At 37.9% G+C, this 22,360-nt stretch overlaps 1 protein-coding gene across 21 annotated transcripts in view; it reads right to left on the bottom strand.

Moving 5' to 3' along the window:
• The window catches only part of CDK8 (cyclin dependent kinase 8), an 88,144-nt gene that overhangs the window by 27,493 nt on the left and 38,291 nt on the right, over positions 1-22,360 (bottom strand). For 15 of the 21 annotated variants that reach the window (XR_015704763.1, XR_015704764.1, XR_015704765.1 and 12 more), the window contains 2 exons: positions 19,754-19,864; positions 16,467-16,607 (listed from right to left, as the gene is read on the bottom strand). The exons of 3 other annotated variants lie outside the window; for them this stretch is intronic. Coding sequence is in view for 13 of the 18 variants with exons in the window: in XM_087757739.1 (XP_087613865.1) it covers positions 16,467-16,607; positions 19,754-19,864 (252 nt within the window). In the remaining 5 variants the exon portion in view is untranslated. The remainder of the gene's footprint in view (positions 1-16,466; positions 16,608-19,753; positions 19,865-22,360) is intronic. 3 more of the 21 variants (XM_087757734.1, XM_087757749.1, XM_087757733.1) reach the window with 2 other exon arrangements.

A 22,360-nucleotide genomic window follows, 5' to 3' on the forward strand; every position in this document is an offset into this window, starting at 1 on the left:
TATTCAAATCACTTGGGCTGCGCAAGTGAGGAAAAAAAAAATCTTGCAGCAATTTTAATACTGTGTTCTGAAAACACACTACTTTAAAACAGCTATCTTTTTTTTATAACTACAAATGATCAGCTTTTTAGAGTCACTCATTTTTGTTCTAGTAGAGGCATATTTACTTTTGCTCATGCCAGACAAATGCAAATGAGAAAGCTGTTATGATCCTAAACCAAATGTGAAGAGCCATGCAGCGATGTACAGCTGAGTACTTCAGAGACCAACAAAACAACTTTCTGACAACCCCACAGAATGACATTTAAGAAAACTCACCCTTCCCTCCCCAACAGCCCACCTCAACAGCAGGGAATAATTCCTTCTCGTGGAAGAATGGCCTTGTCACCATGGCACGACACTAAATCTTATCTTGTCCTAGATCTGGCTTTGTAGGACTCCTTGTGTGATTTGTAGACAAATCCTAACCTTGCGCATTTAATCACTATTACTACTGAAGACAGAACAAAGATCCTCACTGAAATATTTTTAGGTACTTTGAATTTAATCATTATTTGCAAAGCACAAACAGAAATCCTTCTAAGAAGCAGGCTAATTTCAAATAAAGGAGCTAAAGAAACAGAGGCCATACTGACAGATTCATAGATCTAGGAAGAACTTCAGGTGGTCATCTTCTTCCACCCGCCTGACCTAACACATGATACCGCTCTCTGTTCACCCTGATCCTGAAGTCTCTGATGTTAAGGCTGCACAATTCCCAGGCAATTTTTTCTCTTTCACTCTTCTCTATTGCAGTGTTTTTCCTTTGCTTCTAACACAACAAATGAGGTTACTCCTATTGCCTTTGCTCTTATACATCAGCAGAAAGATTAGATAACTGCTCCTTCATTGCAAGGACTTCTTACACTTCTGAAGATCTGCATCTCTTTTCGGTCCTCTCGCCTAGATTAAAAGAACTCTCTTCTGCTCAGTGTTTCCTGGTGGGTTATTTTTTCCAGATGTATGATCATTCTTGTTGCTTCCCTCTAGCTGTTCTGCCCTGGGCCACCTATTTGCTTGAACTCGAGTGCTCCAAATTACACACTGCTCCTGCTGAGGCTTCACTAATGCTAAATACAGCAGAGGGATCCTTCCACACGTCTTGCACAGCATCTTCCACTTTATACAATCCCAGTATGGTATCTGGTTTTGCCTTGCTGTGTAAGGCTATTGATTCATGTTAAGGCTATGAGCCATGCATTTTCTTCACATCTTGTCTGCAGAACTGCTACTTATTCCCCCCCCCCCCCTTTTTTCTTTAAATCATTTTTCCATTTTAACAAACATTGCAGTCACATACTGCTTCTTAACATATACTGAAAATGTTTGTGTTCATTCAGAGGGGAAACTCAGACTTTGGAACACATTTGGTTTTCTATTTTGGAGATAAAAATGCAAACAACATGACAATTATACCAATCTATGTCTTGATGAGATGTGATCATATCACAAAAAGACAGCATTCCTGTTGCTCACAGCAAGTTATTCATAGGAGCAGGAGATGATTACTTCTCCTATGTCCGCATACTAGATGTCTGGAAATCACAAGACATTTTCTCATGCTCCAGGAAAGGCATTTTGCTGTTGGGCCCTCCTTCCACTAAGTTTTACTCATTAAAGCAGTGAGGAAAAAACCTGGCATTTTTGCGCAGCTTAGCCATTGTGATCTTTGATACTACTTTTAGCATCAAACCAGGTCTGTAGGAACTATTTTTCCATATTTTTTGCTACTAGTCTGGTTCTGAACTCGTTAGCTTTCAAAGGTTAATTTTAAACACACCTATCAATAAGTAACCAAAATTCCTTTGAATTATGTATGGTGTTATAATGTAGATGCTACCTTTTCCCCCTCATTTATTAACTGTTCGCAATAGTCCCATGTGTATTTATGAACGGACTCACCCTCTTTATACCTCCATTTTAATGCACCTTTTAATAAGGTTTAAGTATCATCCTAATCAATTTTCATTTGGACAATCCCATACTTAAAAGTATGGCTACTAAAACATTACTCAGTAGAGGGTTCAGAGTGATGGGGTGAGTCACACCAGTGACTTCTGTTAACCATTAATATGTGCGCATCGTTAATGGCTGTGCCACCATTTTTCAGAACTGACCATCCCACCCATTTCTACCTGGGATAAGCCAAGATAATTGAAAAAAGTAGAACATTGGTTTTCATTTTAAAAAAAGCAGTTTAATTTAAAAAGAATAATATTAAGCAAAGCACTTTTATCCCTAAATTATTTTGCTTTTGCAATCATGGCCTCAACAATGATTCTATAAAGATTTAGAATGAATGGCTTTTTAATATCTTAGACTTCAAAGTATTATATTGAACAATACAAGAATAGATTCAAATGCACAGCCCCACAATCATACAAAAAAAAAATCAACTTCAGCTGTATGCGAGCAAGTGCTTGAGAAGCACAAAACACAAAAGTTAAAATTGTCTTGCTGTGAAGTTTGTAATTCAACGGCATGAAAAAAAAAATCAAAAAGGTTTTGAAAGACAAGCGCAAGGGCTTACTAAGGCTTAGCAGCCTACTTGAAAGAGCACTTCTGTCACACAGGGGTAGAAACCTAAAATATTGACATGGTTTATCACTTCCCAGTTAGGTCCTGTGACAAGTAAAACTGTGCAGCAAAAACCTACCGGCCTTCAGCTAGCCTTGCAAAATTTGCACCCCATCTCAGGGTCTGTGACCCACAAAACATTCACGCTTTGAAGGTAGATTTGTCTGAACAACCCTGTTGATCTTCAGGTAATCACAACAAACACCAAAACGTTTCCTTATTATCAAGGTGGGATGCTCCCCTATTGCATTATTAGGGATTGGAATTGATTTTTCTTAAACATTTTACGGTTAAAGAAAATAATTCAATTCTCTTTCCACTTCAAACAAAACCGACTACTTCAATGCTAAATAGTACTCTAGCACAATTAAAGTGTCAATACAACCATATTCAAATGACAGTATCAGCACCTTTCTGGAGTTAATTTATTTCCTTGAATTCAAAGATGTGCATTCATAACTAATATAATTAATTTCAGTCACATCTATTAACTGATTTGGGACTTTAAAATAAATTCTCATCAAAAGACCATCACAAACACTGGTGAAAACAAAGGCCCCACAGAACCCAATATGTATTAAATCTAAACATTAAATTTAACATTAAATTAATTACGTTAATTTAAATTAATTTTAAAAAGACATGAATCGTGAAAAGGACTGGAAAATTTTTAAAAAGCCTTAGATTTTAATTTAATACTTCCTGTTAATTATCTTATTATAAAGACCATCTCAGAGCTGTTTAAAAAAAAAAATCAAGCATCTAAATAAATTCTCATTAAAAATCAGGAACCGTTAAAATTACCAGTAACAGCTAAACAAAATCAAACCCCTGAATTATCAAAGCACACATGCTCAAAAATTTTCAAAGTACAGAAAGTATTTGGATAGGACAGAAGATAGAGGGACGCCGTATCTATGCCAGGGAAGCCTTCTGCTAGTTACCATCACCATATTTTATCTCTGTTTCAGCCCGATGAAAGCTGTTGGCCTCACTATTACATTTTTATGCTCTGAACACACTCCAAGAATTTCTTTCAGTTGCTGTCACTCAATTACTGCCAACTTGGGGCAATGTAAGTTACTAAAGCCTGTGCAACAGCCTAATACACAGGCGTTTCTATTACTTCCATTGGAACTGAATTAGAGTTGAAAGAAAAAAATGTAGTTATACTGTTCAGGCCAACTCTCCCATTCCCTAAATATGCACATCAGGACAAGCTGCAGGGCGTGACTTTCTGTACTAAGTACAAGGAAAGAAAGGTGGGTATCATCGGCAAAAACATTATTATAGCAACTACACAGGACAATGCTGCTATCATGTCAAATATCATTAACATAGCACTCAAAAATGTAACAACAAAGTTAATAAATTAAAAAAGTAGTCTTGCAGAAATATAGTTCTTGTGGGTTTTGCTACACGAGCAGTTACTCTTTCCATCGGTCAGGACGGCTCTGGATGCTGCGGACACACCACAGCAGGATCAAATGCAAGAGGAAAGTGCAGTGAAACCGGTTTTCGGGTACTATGTTATTCTGGATATAATTCCATCTCCTTTTTCAATTTAGAGTTCTGCCTCACAAGTGAGGATTTTGGATGGGCAATAAAAACACCGAATACCATTTTTGCTCACTCATTTTGTTGGAGGAGCTTCTGCCAGTTGACAGGCATTCCGTAGTACCGTAATGTCATACTTTCTAGTACTTTCACACAAAGGAAGAAAACTGCCTTATTTACTCTTTGGTTTGCATGCAGTTGTGGTAGCCCATGCCATTTTCCTTAACAGCCCTATTTTGTATTTGTTTTTCATTTAAATAGTAGTCTCATCACTTTCATATCACCCTACCTGTATTGACTAATACATAACTCCTCCTGTTCTGGATGAAGAAAAAAAATAAAAAAGGTAAGAGCCTATGCAGTTTATTACTATGCACTTTCCAGTGGTTGTGTGGGCTTTGTTTGTGCTTACTTGTTAAAGCACCTTTGTGCACAGAACAAACACTGTACTTCAAACAACGCCCCAAAGATTACGTTCTGTGTCACTCGTGTTCAGAGCAAGTCGGATGAAGCTGGGAGTTCATACAGAGCAAGCTTTTATATAGGGAAAGTGTGCCTTATTTATAAGGTGAATTTTTCACAGGCTACTTTGAAACTGGCCAGATTTAATCAAAGGACTGATTTCTTATCTTTTCAATTTTTCCTCTGTATTATGAGTACAGATCATTTATACAGATAATTGCATTTTCTTTCTACAGCGGGATGCAGACAAAACAATTATTATGGTTATTTCCTGTATTTTGAACAATTTATATTCCCATCTTCCACAACATTTTACACAGTGATAGCTTTGCCACAACCTTAACAAGGTATTTAGTACTAAAAAAAACCCCCAAACTAAACTGCAAACTGCATCTAAGTGTTTCTAAAATCATACTCTAGGGTTTTTACTAAATCCTGCTACAGAGTTTTTATTGACTAAGCTTACTTCAAAGGTACATTTGTGATTAAAGAGCTTCTGGTCCTCCATACCTCTCTCATGTCAGTACCAAAAGTTATGTTGATACTTTTTCCATCTGGCTAGTACCTCATTACCTTTATGATAGGAATTAGATCTGAAGTTTCCTCTGTAGAAGTCTTACCACTATCTGTATTTATATATCTGGATTTGAGAGTTATTTCAGCCAGTTTACCTATGACTACTGCATGGCTATGCACCAAGATGACTGAGCTGGCCTTCAAACAGTGAAGGATTACTTACATTACTCTCTTTCCAGCACCATAATCAGATATCTAAAGTCAGCACATTAAAAAATAGGTTAGTAACAAAAGAACAAGTTTAAAGCTACAGAGAAGAAAGAAGTCTAGTATAGTCTGCCAGTCAGTTAATGTATTTGCATCCCCAAAATTTCACCTAATTCAGGCAGGACTTTTGCTATTAAAAAGATAAAACCAGAGCCAAATTACTTTAAAAAAATCATCACATATATATATATATATATACACACACACACAGATAGATATAAAAACTATCTATATATCAGGTATCCATATACAAATGACATTCCTCAATACATTACTTATATTACACCCATGTAATTCTTACTACATCATTCTACTTCCGTTATCAAGCTACTTAAATGCCCTGGAACTTAAAAAAGTCAAAATATTTCTAAGCTTGAAAAAAAACAATAGCAAAAATATTTTACCAAATCCAAATTTGACAAAACAGCACCTTAAGGAAGGAGCCCTCTTTATATAGAGAATGCTGGTTCTGCACATGGGCATCCCACTTTCTGAGAAGTGCAGTAATTCAAGACAGAATGATAGAGTAACTACACTTGCTTGGAAGAAATCTCCTTTGCAGTATTCAGAAATCCTCAACTACTGAAAGTAGAAAAAAGCAGAATATTTTCTAATATTTCAATAAAATACAGTTGTAAAATACAGAAAACTTCCAAGTCTTCATTTTTGTTATGATGACAGCACAGAATAAGTACTCAGGAAAATGAACTGGAGGTGGAAAAAGAAGAGGACGGTCACCCGACCAGCTTTCCACACATCCAAACAGCTACATCCCGCTGCTCCTCCTCCCCTCCTCTCCCATTTTTTGTACTGCGCGACAGAATGAAGTTAGCACAGGTTTTAATGCACACTCCTTTTGCAAGCAACTTATTTTCTCTTCTGAAGCCTTGGCGAGGGCAATATAAATGGACTCCAAGTTGCTGCAGTAACAACTACTAAATGAATTTATGACTGACTGAAAAGGCCAAGTTCAGCACATATGAAGTGATGGGATCCCTCCGCTGTCAGATAATTTTAGGTAGCTGACTAAAGATTTTCAGAACACCACATTTTTAAACACTTTCTTGTGAAAGTTGCTTAATAAAGAACTATTAATAGAAGCCTCAAGCCTTTTGGACAGTTAAACAATGATGGCAACTTTCACAAGGAGCTCCTACAACTTCACAAGTAATGTACTTGAGTAAACCTTTCAAAGTCTCTTGATAGTCCAATTTTCCTCACATAGTCAGAAATAACAAAGCGCCACATACACTGACATGAAATGTAAGTAGTATTGCTTTTGTAAAGCAAATCAAAATCAAAAATATCCCCCCCAAAACCCTTTTCCATATTAAAAAAAATTTCTTTTTCTTCATTCTACACATTCTTATTAAAACATTAATCACAAAAATCCTTGACGTTTTCTGGTTAAACATGATACTGCCCGGAAAACACCTATTCATTTTTTAAAACACTTTTTATACTACCTGTGTAATTTTCCTACAAAAAAAAAAATTTCAATTATTCAACTTTCTGCTTTGCTACATATTCCCCCTGCCCCCAATTAAATCAGTCTGCTATAGGATTCTCCATACTTTCATTCAGAGATCCTGCAGAAGAGATACATTATATATAATTTTAAATGGGCAGTGCCTTTTTGAGCATTCTTCACAGTTAACAGGAGTTATTACTAAGTTTGGCTAATTTAATCTTATAGGCATCAAGATACTACAGCCTGATCAGTCCTTATTCACTTGGGGAAGAGGTAAAGGACACTTGTGAGATTTCAATAATTCCAATAAAGAAGAAAGATATGAAATCTTTGTTAAACATCTTCACTGAAAAAAAGGATATATATTTTTTTTTTAAATCTTTTACATTCTTTATGTATTATTAGTTCACCTGTTCTCTTTTTCATCACGAAACCTTTCCTTCTGGAGCTTCTTAACAAGATGAGGAGGAGTTCTCTGATGGGTGCAGCTCTTGAAGCCCACGTCCTCAGCATCTAAGTCCTAGATCTTCCTCCTGCATTTCTCACCGCACATACTCCAGCTCCCTCCTATGCCTTTCTTTCCCACATCCAGAATCCTCAAGCTCCTTTCCCCACCTGCCGCCTGTTTTGATGACCAAGTGTGCAGGGCCAGTGGAGAGAGGCATGTACTATGAAAGACCAGTCATCTTTAGAGTGCGGACAAGCCAAACTGAAATGGCCCTGGTGCAACTCTCAATGTATTTCTCCCAGAACACATCCTCTTCCATTTGACATCTGCTTTTCATGAAATTTGAAAGAATTTGACTGTTTTGATACCATATCATTGTACCAAATCTATCTGAAATTTGCTAACAGATACAAAAGTTATTTGGGGGAACTAGCAAAAAAAAAAAAAAAAGGCATGCCCAGGTTTGCTTTGTGTCCTTAAGCAGCCAGGCTACAGCCACACAGTAGACAAACATAAAGGTTTTTTTTATTGCGGAACATGCAACACCATTTGCATTTTTTCAGCTATTTTTCCTAGAGACTGTAGTAGCATTGCTATCATTTCTCCTGTCTAAAACTCTAAAGCATCACCTTGTCTTCAGTTTAGAAGTCAGTATGCAATATGCAGACAGACGTGTTTCTGGTGCTGTTATTAAATGTATGTTCCACCAAACAAGGACAAACTTCTCAAAAGCCACTACAATAACATTAATTCTTGATGAAAGGCACTGAAAAGGTCTGCTTTGATTTGACTGATACCCTGTAAGGTAAAGATGTAAATGGTGATAAAGATCAGTCCCAAAACATCCCATCTAGCACTGAAGGGCTCTAGGGGAAGGAGGAGAGAGAAAACAAAAGCAGTACTCTTCACAACAGCCTTTATAGCCATATGAAGAAAAACAAGTTACTTTCAGCCTCAAATTTGCAGTTCCTCTTTTGCAACGGTTCTTCACTACCTGTTAACTGGTCTGAGATCACAGGTTAAAAATTATTTGATTTACAATGACATAGAAATGTCAGGAAAAAATACTCTGCTTCCATTGCTTCTTGTGTCTGACATTTCTGCAGCAGGTAGAGTGAAAAATATCTCACTAAAAAAATCAATAATCATGTAATGTAACTGCATGTCTTCAAATACTCATCTGTGTTGTACTCATTTGTCCCTAAGACATCTGGTGGTTAAACAAGCAGCCTTAATTTTTCTGTTCCTTTTTTGCATATTGTACTTCTTTGATGTAGAAGTTCTCACTGACTACGGAACTCCAAATTCAGAAATTTTACCTACCATTTCCTCTAGCCAATAGCAGTCTAAGAGTAAGTCTGCCCAGGTTCGGTCACATTATCAGCTAGGTAAACTAGCAAAGCTCTTCTAATAATATATACATTGCTCCACCTTGATCTTCCATTTAAACTTCAGGCAAAGACTGTGTTTACTGTAGTTTCAAAACAAGAATAGAGCAAAAAAGTTTTGCCAGTATCGCTGTCAGCTGTAAATTACAAGGTTGTGGGACTTAGCTTTTTATCACCGCAGAGGATTAATCATTTTGAGAATTATTTATGGAAAAGAAATACTGAGCTAAGAAGCAAGAAAGTTATTGATAAACTAAATTTAGGTTCTAACAAACAAAGCAGAAGTCAGTATGCCAGACAAACCCATATAGTCAGACCCTTTGGAAACACCTGCAGAAGATAATGAAAGGCTAAAAAAAATTACTCATCTGTATGATACTCAGATAAGGTTGGACTTGACCATCAAGCAAATGGGGCTTTGAATAAAAGCAGTAGTCTAAGAGAGGTGGATTTGGAAAATGTTCTTGAAATGGTGAGATTTCTGACCTCTCCTTGCACCCCTATTTTCATTTGAATCAAGTTCATAAACAAGCTTTTTGCTTCCAATCAGAAAAACATCTACCAGAAGTTCCCCTATTCAGCACTTCATCTTACTATAAATGGGAATCTAACAGTATCATGTCGTAAAAAGACTACCAAAAACTTCTAGGATTGGTTTCCCATTTTTGCTAAACACTGGTTGCTTGGATAAAAATTATTTTCAGGTGTATCTGTTCATCTCACACATTACCATAAATCTTGGAGTTTTACTCTATCCTTTCACAATCCTTACTTAGAACTTGTTAATGACCTTGCACTTCCTTGTAAGATCTGAGGTTAAAGATGATCAACCTGCAAAAAGCTATGAAAGATTACATTCATATTCAAGAATTGCTTGAATGGAGGTGGCCTATAAATTAAAAAAAAAAAAAAAAAAATCTGTTCACTATCTGTAAAGATTGTCAATTTACAAAATCACCAGGAAGTCTTGCAATGAAGACACAAGGAGAAGCAGACTGAATATTGTATTTTCATTTATCTTTTCCATTTGATTTCAGTGCTACCTTTAGCACAACAGGAGTAGTATTCCAGCTAAGAATGAAAGATGTAGGGCTAATCCAAGAGAGGTCTAAAAACATGAATCTCTCTAACACTTTAATCCTATAGAATGGAGAAATTTTTTACTCTCTCAAGACTTGGGTATCTCTTTCTAGAGATACTGCAGTTACAGAAGCATTTCATACCCAAAGTTGGCTAAAATTTGATGATCCAGCAGTAACATCTCTTTCATTTTATATAACCACACAGCTTCCAAAAAAAAAAAAAAACAAACAAACTTTTAGGGATACATCATCTTTTTTCCTCAGGAAAAGAAAATGGCACCATGTTCTCCCTGTCATCATGCTGCAGTCAAGATACGTTGCAAAAATGTCCTCCTTCGCTGAAAAGGTTTTGTATGTCACTGCTTTCTTTACATTGTTCCTTACTCCATATAAGCTATTTGATCTTTCATCTTCTTCTTACTCACACCTGCTCCCACTTTTTTCCCCCTCCCATAGCTTCTCTTCTACTGATTTGTCATGAGCTGGATTTTAAATTTTGAAAAAGCAGTAATTTAATTTTTCAAGACAGATCAAATGGTGAAGATATAACACATTTACAGAAAGGCTGAGGTTGGAAGGCACCTCTGGAAATCATCTGCCAGCCTGTTGAGGGTGCGCTGTCCCATCGTCCAGGTCATTAACGATGATGTTAAACAGCACTGAACCCAGTATCGGTCCCTGGGGCACTCCACTAGTGACTGGAATCTAGCCCAACTTCGTGGCACTGCTGACAATTCTCTGAGCCCATCAGCTCAGTTTTCAATCCACCTCACTTCACTATGCACTTACCTAGTCTGTACTTCATTAGTTTGTAGACAAGGATGTTATGGGATACAGCTTTGAAAGCCTTACTAAAGTTGAGATAAGCAACATCCACTGCTCTTCCCCATCCATCGAGCTAGTCATTAAAGCCTTTCAGGTTGGCTAAGCATGATTTCCCCTTCATAAATCCATGCTGACTGCCCCCAGCCACCTTCATGTCTTTCAAATGTTTGGAAATGGCTTCCAGGAGGGTTTGATCCATTGCCTTCCCAGTGATCAACACGGGAGTGACTGGCATGTTATTTCCCAGATCCTCCTTCTTGCCCTTCTTGAAGATTGAAGTGACACTTGTTTTTTTCCCCTCAGGAACCTTCCCTGATTGCCATGACCTTTCAAAGAGAGTGGCCTCACAATGATTTGCTTATATGAAGCAAATTACTTTATATATCTCTATAGGCTTCTCTATGGTGAATTCAAAAATCTCAGTATGCCTTCTACTTTTCTGATTGGAAGGCTGGTAGTACTGCAGCAAAATACTCTCTACTTCTAGCTTCAAATCTGTATTTGTACAAAGCTGACAGACATTACTCTATCAAGAATTTCAAGAACTTGACCCAACAGGCCATTGCCAACAATGTCCAAGAAGAAAGCAAGCCAAATGGATTCTCATTTGCATAGCAATTATTTAAAAAAGAAAAAAGAGGGGGGAAGTTTGTTTGGGTTTTTTGGTTTGTATTTGGGTTTTTTGGGGTTTTTTTGTTTGTTTGTTTTTTTAAAGTCACTGGCATGAGCATCAAATACTTAGTTTTGCAGTCTCTTCTGATCATTTCTACACTTGAGTCAGATACCAATTTGAAAGTTTAGTCTAAAACATAAAGAAAATGCTCAGAAAGGCAGGCAAGGGAGTAGTCATGCTCCCTGGAAATAGCAGCATTAAGAAACATGAGATAATGTTATTTTAACTATAGAATATTTAGAATCATAGTAAATCACAAGTCACAGGAAAGCATGTTATTACAGCCTATGCAAGAAAGCAAGGTTCTGCCAGATGCATTGTTCTTGTGATCTCATGAGAGCACACACTTACATAATGTAAAACACCTTGGAAACAAAAATCTTGGGAAATGCAACAGCTGACAACAAAAACAGTGATTGGGTTTGGGGTTTTTTTCCCTCCTTTGAAAGCAAATCACCAATAAGCCATTACAATGCCTTTTGGGAAATATTACCTGCTTATATGCTTAAACAGGGTAGAAGACCACCCTGCTTTTAAAAGCCAACTTCTTTTGAGTAATGTGCACAGCTTTTTCTACTATTTGTTTTTAAGCATTCAGGTGAATTCCCTCAAATGACCACAGTTTTGTAAGCACTAGAGCAGGACTGAAGGGCATTCCTGTATTTCTGAAGTAATCCTTGAATATTGATGAGGGAGGCATCCTTGGATTCAAGAGCTCTAATGTGGAAAATGGTAAATTGGCAGGGTAAAAGTTCCATATATTTAACTTTGCCTAAAGCACATACTTAAGTGATTCACAGCCAGAGCCTGGAAAGTGACTAAGATGTGTACAAAAAATCCACCCTGGCAGTGGCTTCTCCTCATTTATTGTTAAAAGAACATCTTTAATGTTCCTGCTAATCCCAAACCTGGCAGCAGGTATCCTTGGGAAGATTCCAGGTCCCTACGTTCCAACTGTATTAAAGCCTGTCTGCCTGAAAGCTTATTAAAAAACAGTGCTCATCCCACAGCAGCAGTTTAGCTGAGCTGCACACTAGGAATGCATTAAATAGGCTGCAGTATCCTGTGCTAGCACTAGTTTGCAAATGGTCACATCCACAGCAACACAATCCCAGACTAACTAGGACATGGACGTTATTGACAAAGGCTAAAAGATTGCCATTCCTTTGGCAAGAGATAGGAGGAGGGGAATGGGAAGCAGGAGCCCAGCACTGTGTTACCCACTTCCATACCTGACTTGCCAAGTGGCAATTCATCTGCTCAGCACCTACTCAAACCATGCACAAAGAAACAGGCCAGGGAATTTAGTCTGAAAATTTGGGAATAAAAAAATGTTTCATCATAGTGTCTCAGCTGCAGTACTACAGTTAAGAGCTGTGATATTTCCTCTGGGGTTTTTTGTTTGGGGATAGTTTTGCAGGGGTTTTTTGGGGGGGGGGGGGGGATGGTATGCTTTTAAGCATCGCTGCACCACTTGAGCGCTTTAAATAGCTTCAGTGCAAAATCTATTATTAATTTGATATTTTGTTAATATATTATTAATTTAAATTGCAGACTAATCTTACTGCCACCACACAAAACCAGCGAAGCGGTGCTCATCTCTTAGCTGAGACTGAATCCTGACTGTGTGGACAGGCCTACTACACACTGATATCAAATGAAAGATGCACTTTTAAATGTTAATAGGCACAGCATATAAATTGCCGTACCATGCAAAGGGACCTCTATTTTGAGCCCATTACTTGAAGAAATCTTCCAAGCACACTGCTAAGTCCATCCTCTCTTTCCTCATGCTATTGAGGAAGCAGATTGATGAAAACAGATATATGGCCAGTCTTCTGCTTATGCTTATTTTTAGTGTGGAATAAGCACTTTGAGTACAGGAAGAAGTCCAATAGCTGGATTTCACAAAGTGGAAAAAAATACTAGGAAAAAGAAGTCGGCAAAATGCAGTATGTTTCAAGCATGCTTGATAACTAAATTCAAAATATTATTAAAACTATAATTGATGCACTTTGTGGTAATTACATGAAGTGTTCTTATTTCCTTCCTGCTACAGTCAGAGCATGAATAAACAATCTGCTTTCAATTGCTCTCAGTCATGAAATTAAAAAAAGCCAAAGAATATGCAAGTCAAATAAGAAATTTTAAAAGGACTGACATTTATTTGTTGAAAAATTTTACTGGTATGTTTCAAAGGCTTATGGAAAAGCTAACTACTCAAGCAGGGCACTATTCAAAGATAACAAATATAATCAACATCTCCCTTGCTCTGATGGAAATGGTGAATTGGCTTTCATGTAACCAGTGAAAGAAAAAAAAAAAACAACAGCAGAGTTAACTATTTACATAGTTAAGTTATTGCTAAGATTTTTATGCATTTCCTTTGTAAACAGAAACCAACACTAGAAAAAATACAATAGACAATTACTGTCTTCCTACAGTTTTTACTGTTTCATACAGAATATACTCACTTTATACAAATCTTACATGAATTAAGATTCCTCGATTTCACCATTATAAAGACAAATTTCAGTCTAAGTTTGTGTGGTTTGAATAGCCATTAAGTTTTACTGCCTGGTTTGTGGATGCTAGCAAGGAGTTACTTCATGCTGTATTTTGTTTCTGAAAAACTCCAAAACATTACCTGCCTAAAAGCTAACTTCATTAAGACATCTTAAAAAAAAGAAAACCCAAAACCCAGAAAATTGCACTTAGATGGAGAACAATTACTCTCCCAAGGGATGAGCTTTCTTAGCCTTTAAAACAATCCTTATCCTACGAGGGAGATGTAGCCAAGAAAAGGTTTTTCTGCCGAAGTACTATGTTCTTTAGCTTTCTACCACGCCCAAGCACCATCACTTATAATACCTAGTATATGAAATGAAAGCAAGCATGTTACTTAAGCAACTCTGTACACATCTAAATCAAGGGAAACATAAAACATTTATAAACTACAGCAACACCTATAATTTTACAGGCACAGTAGGAGAAACATAATAAATCTGTCCAGCCATCCAATCAGGAGTTAAAATTGATGATTTAACACCGATATTCCTGAGGGCTAATATTACAGGTATCCTGGAACAGAAACCCACAACCAAGAACAAGAATTAACATCAGTTATTTTGCTTTGGATCAGAATATACATGCTGTTGAAGTCCCAGCTGGCAAGCTTGACTTTGCACCAATATGCCCCTGTCTTGCTAAGACAGAACACTAGGTAGAATCCCTTCTGTTACTCAGGCTATTCCCAGGGACCCTGATAAAAGAAAGTAAGTATCTGACAGATTCAGTTCTGTCTTTTCTCCTGCATGAACCACATGCCTTCTAAATTCAGCTCAAACTGAATGGTTTCAAAACGACAAACCCAAAGGTTTCCACGGACGAGGCGGCACAGGCAGCCCCTGCACAGCTTTTATAGGATTCTCACCAACACGGCTTGACAAGGTTCCAGTGGGAAGACCTCTCAGACTCTGCCTCAAGCTTTTGGTCTCTTCCTCAGATTATCAAAAGATAGCCAATTGTGATGGTGGTTTTTCTGCTGGAAAAAAACTTTTGCTGGACTGAGACCACCAACTCATTTCACATAGGTCAGAAAATGAGATGGTAATAGTTTTTCGCCAACTTAAACTGTATTTGAGCTACAGACCTAGATGTGAAAGGCTCTGTAATAAATTACCAATCTCCTGAGCCATCCAGTTAACAACATGCATGGTTTTCTTTTTAAACTCAATCATGCTTAAGTTTTCTGAAACTGTAAAAAGTAACACACCAGAAAAATTTAGATTCTTGATGACAGGTCATTTGTTTTCTGTATGCCTCTTAAAAGTATACTGAAGAGTACTACTGCAGGCAGAACATTAGAGTAAGACATTACATTTGGTTTAAAACAAAGTGTGTCCAAGTAGTAACATGCACTATATATTTCTACATAATGTTTTGCTCCACTATTTCATGAGTCATGACAAACCCACCACAATCTTTTCGACTTTCTCCCTCAGTGCTGCATCTTTTGTTCCATTTCTAAAACCAGGAGCAAATTAGAAACAATATCCATACAATTATTTTAATGAAGCAAAGCTTACTTGTATTTCAGTTCTGAAAATGTTATTTATCAAAGACAAATCTTTTCCCATCAGTTTAAACAGCGACTGGCACTCTGTAAAAGCATTTATTGGGCATGGAAATAGAAGACAAATAACTAGTCATTGACTACACTTCCAGGAACACTATTAAAGCTATTTCAAAGACAAAAAGTGACTCTGGAAGAGCAAGAAGGAAGGCAAACTTATTGCACCAAGCATAGAATAGCACTGGTAATACTGACTCATGGGAATGAAAGGTCAAACTAATGACACTCATGCACTAATGAAATTTCAGTAATTAGAAGCATGATATATAGACTTCGATAGTATTTTTATCAATTTACTTCTAAGAATAAGAGCTACAGACAACTGGGTCAGGAAAACTATCCAATTTTAAGACGACAGAACCAGCTGAGCCAGCTATGGGCATATTTCAGAGGCAAATAGATAAGAATTGGTGAGATTCACCAATTTAGAACATTTAATAGAATTTGCTGGTTAAGAAACACTAACTCACATTCAAAATGTTTTGCTTATACTGTAGTTTGGATAAACATTAGTTTATTTGCAGAAGTCTTCAAAAGTTGGCATGGCTCTATTTCTGATAGATTATAAATATTAGGAGAAGATAATGGCCTTCAAAAGTTACCTTCATAAGTAAAACTGATAATTTTAGGGAGTTTTTATTTTTTCAGCAGTTCTTACAGCCAATCGTCCTATCCCCCACCTACACACATGCCGTATTTAGTTATTTCTCTTGCCTGCAGTGATACTACCAGAGGCATTTTCTGTACCTTAACATGCCTGTTATTTAAAGGAACACTTTTAAAAATAAAAATCAAAAAAGGAAAACAGCCATCTGATATACTTTGCTGTCATAAGCATATCAGATCATAGCCAGCTTTTAAAATTTGCTCTACTAATCAAGGCTGTCTGACTGCAGTATAAAAATATATATTTATTAGTACATGCCCTTAGCACAAAGGTTTTTGTTTCCCAGCAATTTTTCATAAAAAACAATCCTTGCCCTCAGTCATCAACCCAGTGCTAAAACCCATTGTGGATCCACTTACCAAATCCCTGTGTAACACCCAGTTAGCATGCAGGTAGTGAATACCATCTAGGATCTGATATAACAGTGACTTCACCATTCCCCGAGGTAACTGAACTGGTTTCTTGTTTGCTTTAGAAGCCCTGTGAAACTTGATTATATGCTGTAAAGGGGAAAAAGAAATTAAAATAAAGAAGTGTAATGTTTTGAAATTGCCAGCAATTCCTTACACAGACTTCTTAGGCTTTTTTTCAACCTTTCATCATTCATTTTCACAACTAGAAACATGTACCTTAAGTATTAGAAAATTAATACTATAGAAGGTAAAGTGATCACTGTCCCAAGGAAATCTCTCAAAAAATCTCTCAAAAAAATCTCTCAAAATCAGTTGGTGCTGTGGTTTAACCCTGGCAGGCAGCTAAGCCCCACACAACCACTCGCTCACTGTCCCACAGCGGGATGAGGGATACAAAACCAATACAACTGGTAAAGCAAATTCTCATGCAGATCACTGATCTTTAACAGTTTGGAGGTTTTGGGGGTATTTTTTTGGGGGGGGGGGGGGGTTCTTTTTGTTAAGATAGGCCAATACCTTGTATATCACAGCACAGAATTAAAAGTGCATCACCTAACTCCTATATTATTTTACTCTAGGTTTTCTTCTATAGCAATAACGACACCGTAATATTCAACACCTAATGCCAGACAGAAATTCTTGCAAACTGTATTGGGAGTTTCAAATGTTTACATTAGAAGCCCAGATTTATTCCTTCTTTATTTACTAAAAGCACAGCACTCTCAAAACAGAAGCTGTTGACAGAGCAAAGCTATAAATCTGTCCATCTGAAAGTCAGCTACCAAGCCAGACACGGAAAAAATCTTTAACAATTTTAAGTGTATACACAGGCAATGACATCTAGCAACAATGAGGAGTCCCAAAAGGATATGTTCTCTTAGCATTCGAGTGCCAGGTGCCACTAACTTCAATAGCATAAGGCGTGCCACAGTCATGGTAACCATTTCCATGTTTGTCTCCTTTTGAGAGAGAGGTAATTTCTAGAACAGACTTTTTCATGCATCCACACTTCTTTTCTGTAATGGCTCACACTTGTGTGATCATCAAAACAGCCCTGATCTTGTCCATCCAAAACCTGGCACCAAACTTCTATCACGTGTTCTTCCTACGTTCCTGAGCTTTCATATTCCAGGTGCCAATTAGGTACCCAACTACTCAAACCCCTTTGGGAAATTGCCTTTCCTCTCTTGCTGCAGCCCAGCTCCATACAGCTTGCCCTCCTTTGCTTCAGGCGTCGAGCTTGGCTTTCCTGGGAGGAAAAGGCACATCCATGCTCTGCCAAAGGTAAAAATGGAGCTGCACGGAGGAAAGAAACATTGATGAAAAAGTGACAGTCCCTGCCCAGTCAGCCAAGCACCATGTGCACGAGCATCCCTAAGCCTGAGCCACAAGTTTCGCCTCCTCTCGCCTCCCGCTTCCACTGACTCCAAAGCAAATGTTAATTTTTCATGCAGTGGCCAGAGAAAAGTGAATCTTCAGAGACAGACAGAAAGACAGATGGCTTCTCCTGGACCTTTTTTGTTCCTGCTCTAATATACTCTGTGCCCTTTCCCCAGCCTTGTTTGAGACCTGCTGCGCTAGATGTGCTCAGCGCTGGAGGACGTGGTCCACAGCCGGCCCTCTGGGACACGGAGCCAGTCCAGTCACTTGCAGCTAGGTGTCTTGCATCCAGATCAAGTGAACAACCAGGAGCTGGTACAGCTGGGGAGTTCTGGAGTTTATACAGTTATGTGCATGTAAACATAAAGGTCAAAATTGAGGGTCCTTCCTAAGTTATTGATATTCAAACCAGTGTTTTGTTAACAGAGGTGCTTCTGCAGTGATTTTGGTTAAGTGTGAAGTAATGCAGAAATGTATAAATACAAACAAGGACAGGTCACTAGTAGTCACAATCCTCCAAGCAAATACAAAGCCTTGCAGCACATTTTGAAACAAAAAAACCTCACACATTCCTGAACTTCTACAGCTTAGCATATCATAAATATGGTGGAGCAGTGAAAAAAGGAATGTGCAAAAGCTTTACTCCATTTCCTCAAGATTTTTTGTTTGTTTTGTATGTCAGCCTTAAGAATGTCTCAACATTTCAGCTGTTTGGTAATTTTTTTGCCTTAATTTTATTTTGGCAATGAAATCTCAATACCAACTCCTGGAACTTCCAAGACCTTGAACTGGGAAAATATATCTTCGATTCAGCTTAGCTGAAGGAAAACTGACACACTAGTTCTTAGGCAAATACTACTGAATTCTTCCCAACTACTAGGAACCCTGTTTTCAAAAGAAATTAGTTTTAATTTGGTTTGTACAACTTAGCTGTCTGTCAAAACTACATGCAGAGGAAAAAACCAACTCATGATTCATACTACACAAGTCTTACATGAACACATACATCAAAATTTCCATCTCATTCCAAATTGCCTCTGTTGTACCCTTTGATACAAATCTTCTTAATATCTTAAGGTTAGTATTACAATACTTTTTCCATTGAGAGCAATGCTCAAAATGTATGTCAGATATAATTCGTGGCAAACACATACCTTTCTTCAGGGAATTCAAGCTTTGGGTTCTTTACAATGCTACTTTAATTGTTTTTTTTTTAAATCATTCCAAATGGATGTTAAGGTTACAAATACTAAGTTAACACAGAAAAAGAGTATATATCTTAAAACAAATTTACTTTGCCTTCAATGCATCTATATTTTAAAGCTGTATCTTGTAATTAGGAATAAACAGCCTTCCTCCCAAACATATGGAATTTCAGCAGATGAGTAAAAAACTCTTCCCACTGAAACATATGAATTAAATTTCAATTATATGCAGTGGCATTACTCTCACTTCATGTATTCACGGATGACATGCAATGTAACTAAAACTCCAAACTGTCCGATTCAGCCAATAAGTCTGTCATTTTTCAAAAGGAATCCACCCGCATAATCAATTACTTTTTCCTGCACCCTACTTTAGCTGTAATGGAGGGTTATATCTGCATTTATTTAACTAGATTTCTAGCTACTGAGAGCTGAATGCAGATTTTTATCTTCTTAAAGAGGTCACAGATAAACTGTGTAGCGTGCTTACCCAACATTTTCCACTGCTTTTCCTTTAGTACTGAAAATGTTTCCAACAAACACGGCGCAAAAGGCTATACTGTTTTTAAACCGATGTGTCTTCCCTGACCTTGTCCCTTTTCTGCAACTGAAACTCTAAGCCTGGTACCTACAAGCAATTCACCTTACCCAGAGGTCATGCTCAGCGTAGTCAAAGAGAAGCCACACTTTCCTGTCAGCATGAGAAAGAAACACCTTTTGCAGAGAAATGACATTTGGATGCTTGAGCTCCCGCAGCAACTGCAAAATAAAGAAAGTCCACAAGAGTTATATCCACACATCCAAAGCTGTGAAAGGGCTGGAAAGATGAATACTTTAATAGTCTTTGCTACATATTCTACAATACAAACAAGAAAAGTTGAAATCTGCAAGTCATGGAAAACAGCACATATTTTTTTAATGAAAGAACCAGTCATTAGTTTGAAACCAAAGCTGAAAGCAGGTCATAACCCCCCTAGGGCATTCACTTCCTATTCATTTCCTAAAAGTTGAAATCATTGTAGGGCTCGCTATTATCCAGGATCAAGAAGACTCTGCAACAGCCAGCTGTGGCACCTGCCCTTTCCCATAGGCTGTAATCTTTGATAGAGCCATTTGGGGTCTCCAATTTTCTCCTGACTCCCAATTACCTGAAAACCCTGCATTTTGGTTGCAGCCATTCAGGGCGGAATGGAATGACTCATTTCGAGCCTGTCAATGCAGTCAGCTAAACGAAGATGTGGTTTGTAAGATGGAGTCAGCTGATCGACAAGGTCACCACCACCTACAGAAGGTCCGACTCCCTCCCACAACATCTATTACACCAGTTATGTCACTCACAGAAGCCATCCACGAAACAGCTCCCAGTTCAGGAGAAAACTAACCCAGACACACAAAGGCGTTAATTTTCTGCTGAGTTCCTGAGCTGAAATGACTCACAGTGCTAACAGCAGACCCAGCACTAGCGAAGGGACACAGCTAGGAGCAAGAACTTCTTTCAGCAGCACTGAGCCATTAAACCAGCTCAGCTGCTTTAGCAACCATAGCTTTAATCACCACCAAAAGGAAAACATAGCCAAGATATAGCACAAAAACTGAATGTAGACAGCATCAGTCTATTTGAGCTCTACTGGTCATGTTACAATTATACTGTACTCACACAACTGCTAAGAAAGACACAAAAACTTTATCTAAGCAAACTCTTGTCAAGCATGGCTACCCAAGACTAGATGAACTCTTGCCAGCTCAGTCTGCCAGAAATGATGATATTTTTAATAAAAGGAATGGCTATGTTTTTTTTAAAAAAAGCCAAGGACAATCTGAATTATTTGAATATAGAACAGAAAATTAACATTTTATTTCTGAGATTGAATCTATTTTCAATAAAGCATAATTTTCCCACTACGTAGCAGAGGAAAGAAGAAAATTCATTCCTTTCTACTGATAGATTTGTCATGTGGTAACATTTTGGCTGCTACTGAGAAAGTAAAGTGGGAGTGGATATCTACATATGTTTGTTTCCTTATTTTCTATTTCATCTGAGACAGATTCCTATCCCTACTCACTGACCAGAGTCTTCAGTGTGGCATTTCTTGAGCAAGAGGACCTAGCCTACAGAGCTTTTATCTCAAGTATGAGATCAAGAGGGAGACAGAAGGTTGAGAAGACAATGCAATATTACAAATCAATACAGAAGGCAGGAGTTTCAGCATGTTAAACTTCTTAATCTTAAAATTTGTCAAAGCATTACATAGAGGAATTTTAAGGCAGGATCTGCAAGACGTGTGGAATTCTGTAAATGCCTATAATTCCCACAAAGCATAAGATCAGCATGGGGAAAACCAAGAAATGCTTATTTGCAATTTTTTATCAGTTACAGGTGGGGACCATCTGTGGTAGGTTGACCCCAGCCAGCAGCTAAGCCCCACACAGCCACTTGCTCACCCCCTTTGGTCAGATGGGAGAAGAAGAGCAAAAAAAGCAAGAATATTTGTGGGCGAGGACAAGGCTTTAATAAGTGAAGACAAGAGGAATTAGAAAAAAAAAAAAAAACAAACCACCACAAGTAACACAAAGGCAATCACTCGCCACTTCCCACAAGCAGACCGATGCCCAGCCAGTCTCCAAGCAAAGGCCACCTCCCCGAAGGGAAGAGGGGCAGAGTGGGAAAGAGAGAAAGACTGGACACTGTACAAGCACTGCTCAGCAATAGCCAAAATGCTGGTAGGTTATCAACACTGCTTTAGTCGCAAATCCAAAATACAACACCATGTGGGCTGCTATGGAGAAGACTAACTGCATCCCAGCTGGAGCCAGTACAGCATCAAAGATCATCAGTGGGAATCAGCCTCTTCATAGTAAATGAGGTTATAGGGTTTAAGGATACATTGTGCCAGTCCTTATAGTGAAGGACTTTTTGTTGAATCAATATAAATTCACAGCTTAAATTTATGCTGAACATTTTGATGAATTAACTGTACCAAGGAGATTGCATGACAGTTCATCAACTATGTGTCCATACCAAAATTTTATCAGCTTTCCTCTGGCCAGATGACACACGTGTACCAGACAACAGACTATTCCTTGATGAAAGAGGCAGATACTAGTCAGGGCTCTAGAAAGTAATATCATTTTCCCCTTCACTGCCTTCCTGTCCCATTTTAAGTCTGTTCTACTCCTTATTCCCCAGGCAGCAGCTATCACCCACTTTAAAAACCCAACCTCTTCACATCAAATGTGATCCACCTTGGAGGACAC

This window comes from Nipponia nippon, unplaced genomic scaffold, assembly GCF_047370975.1.
Source record: "Nipponia nippon isolate SJK-2023a ecotype South Korea unplaced genomic scaffold, ASM4737097v1 scaffold_2, whole genome shotgun sequence".
In the NCBI taxonomy this organism is placed as follows: domain Eukaryota; kingdom Metazoa; phylum Chordata; class Aves; order Pelecaniformes; family Threskiornithidae; genus Nipponia; species Nipponia nippon.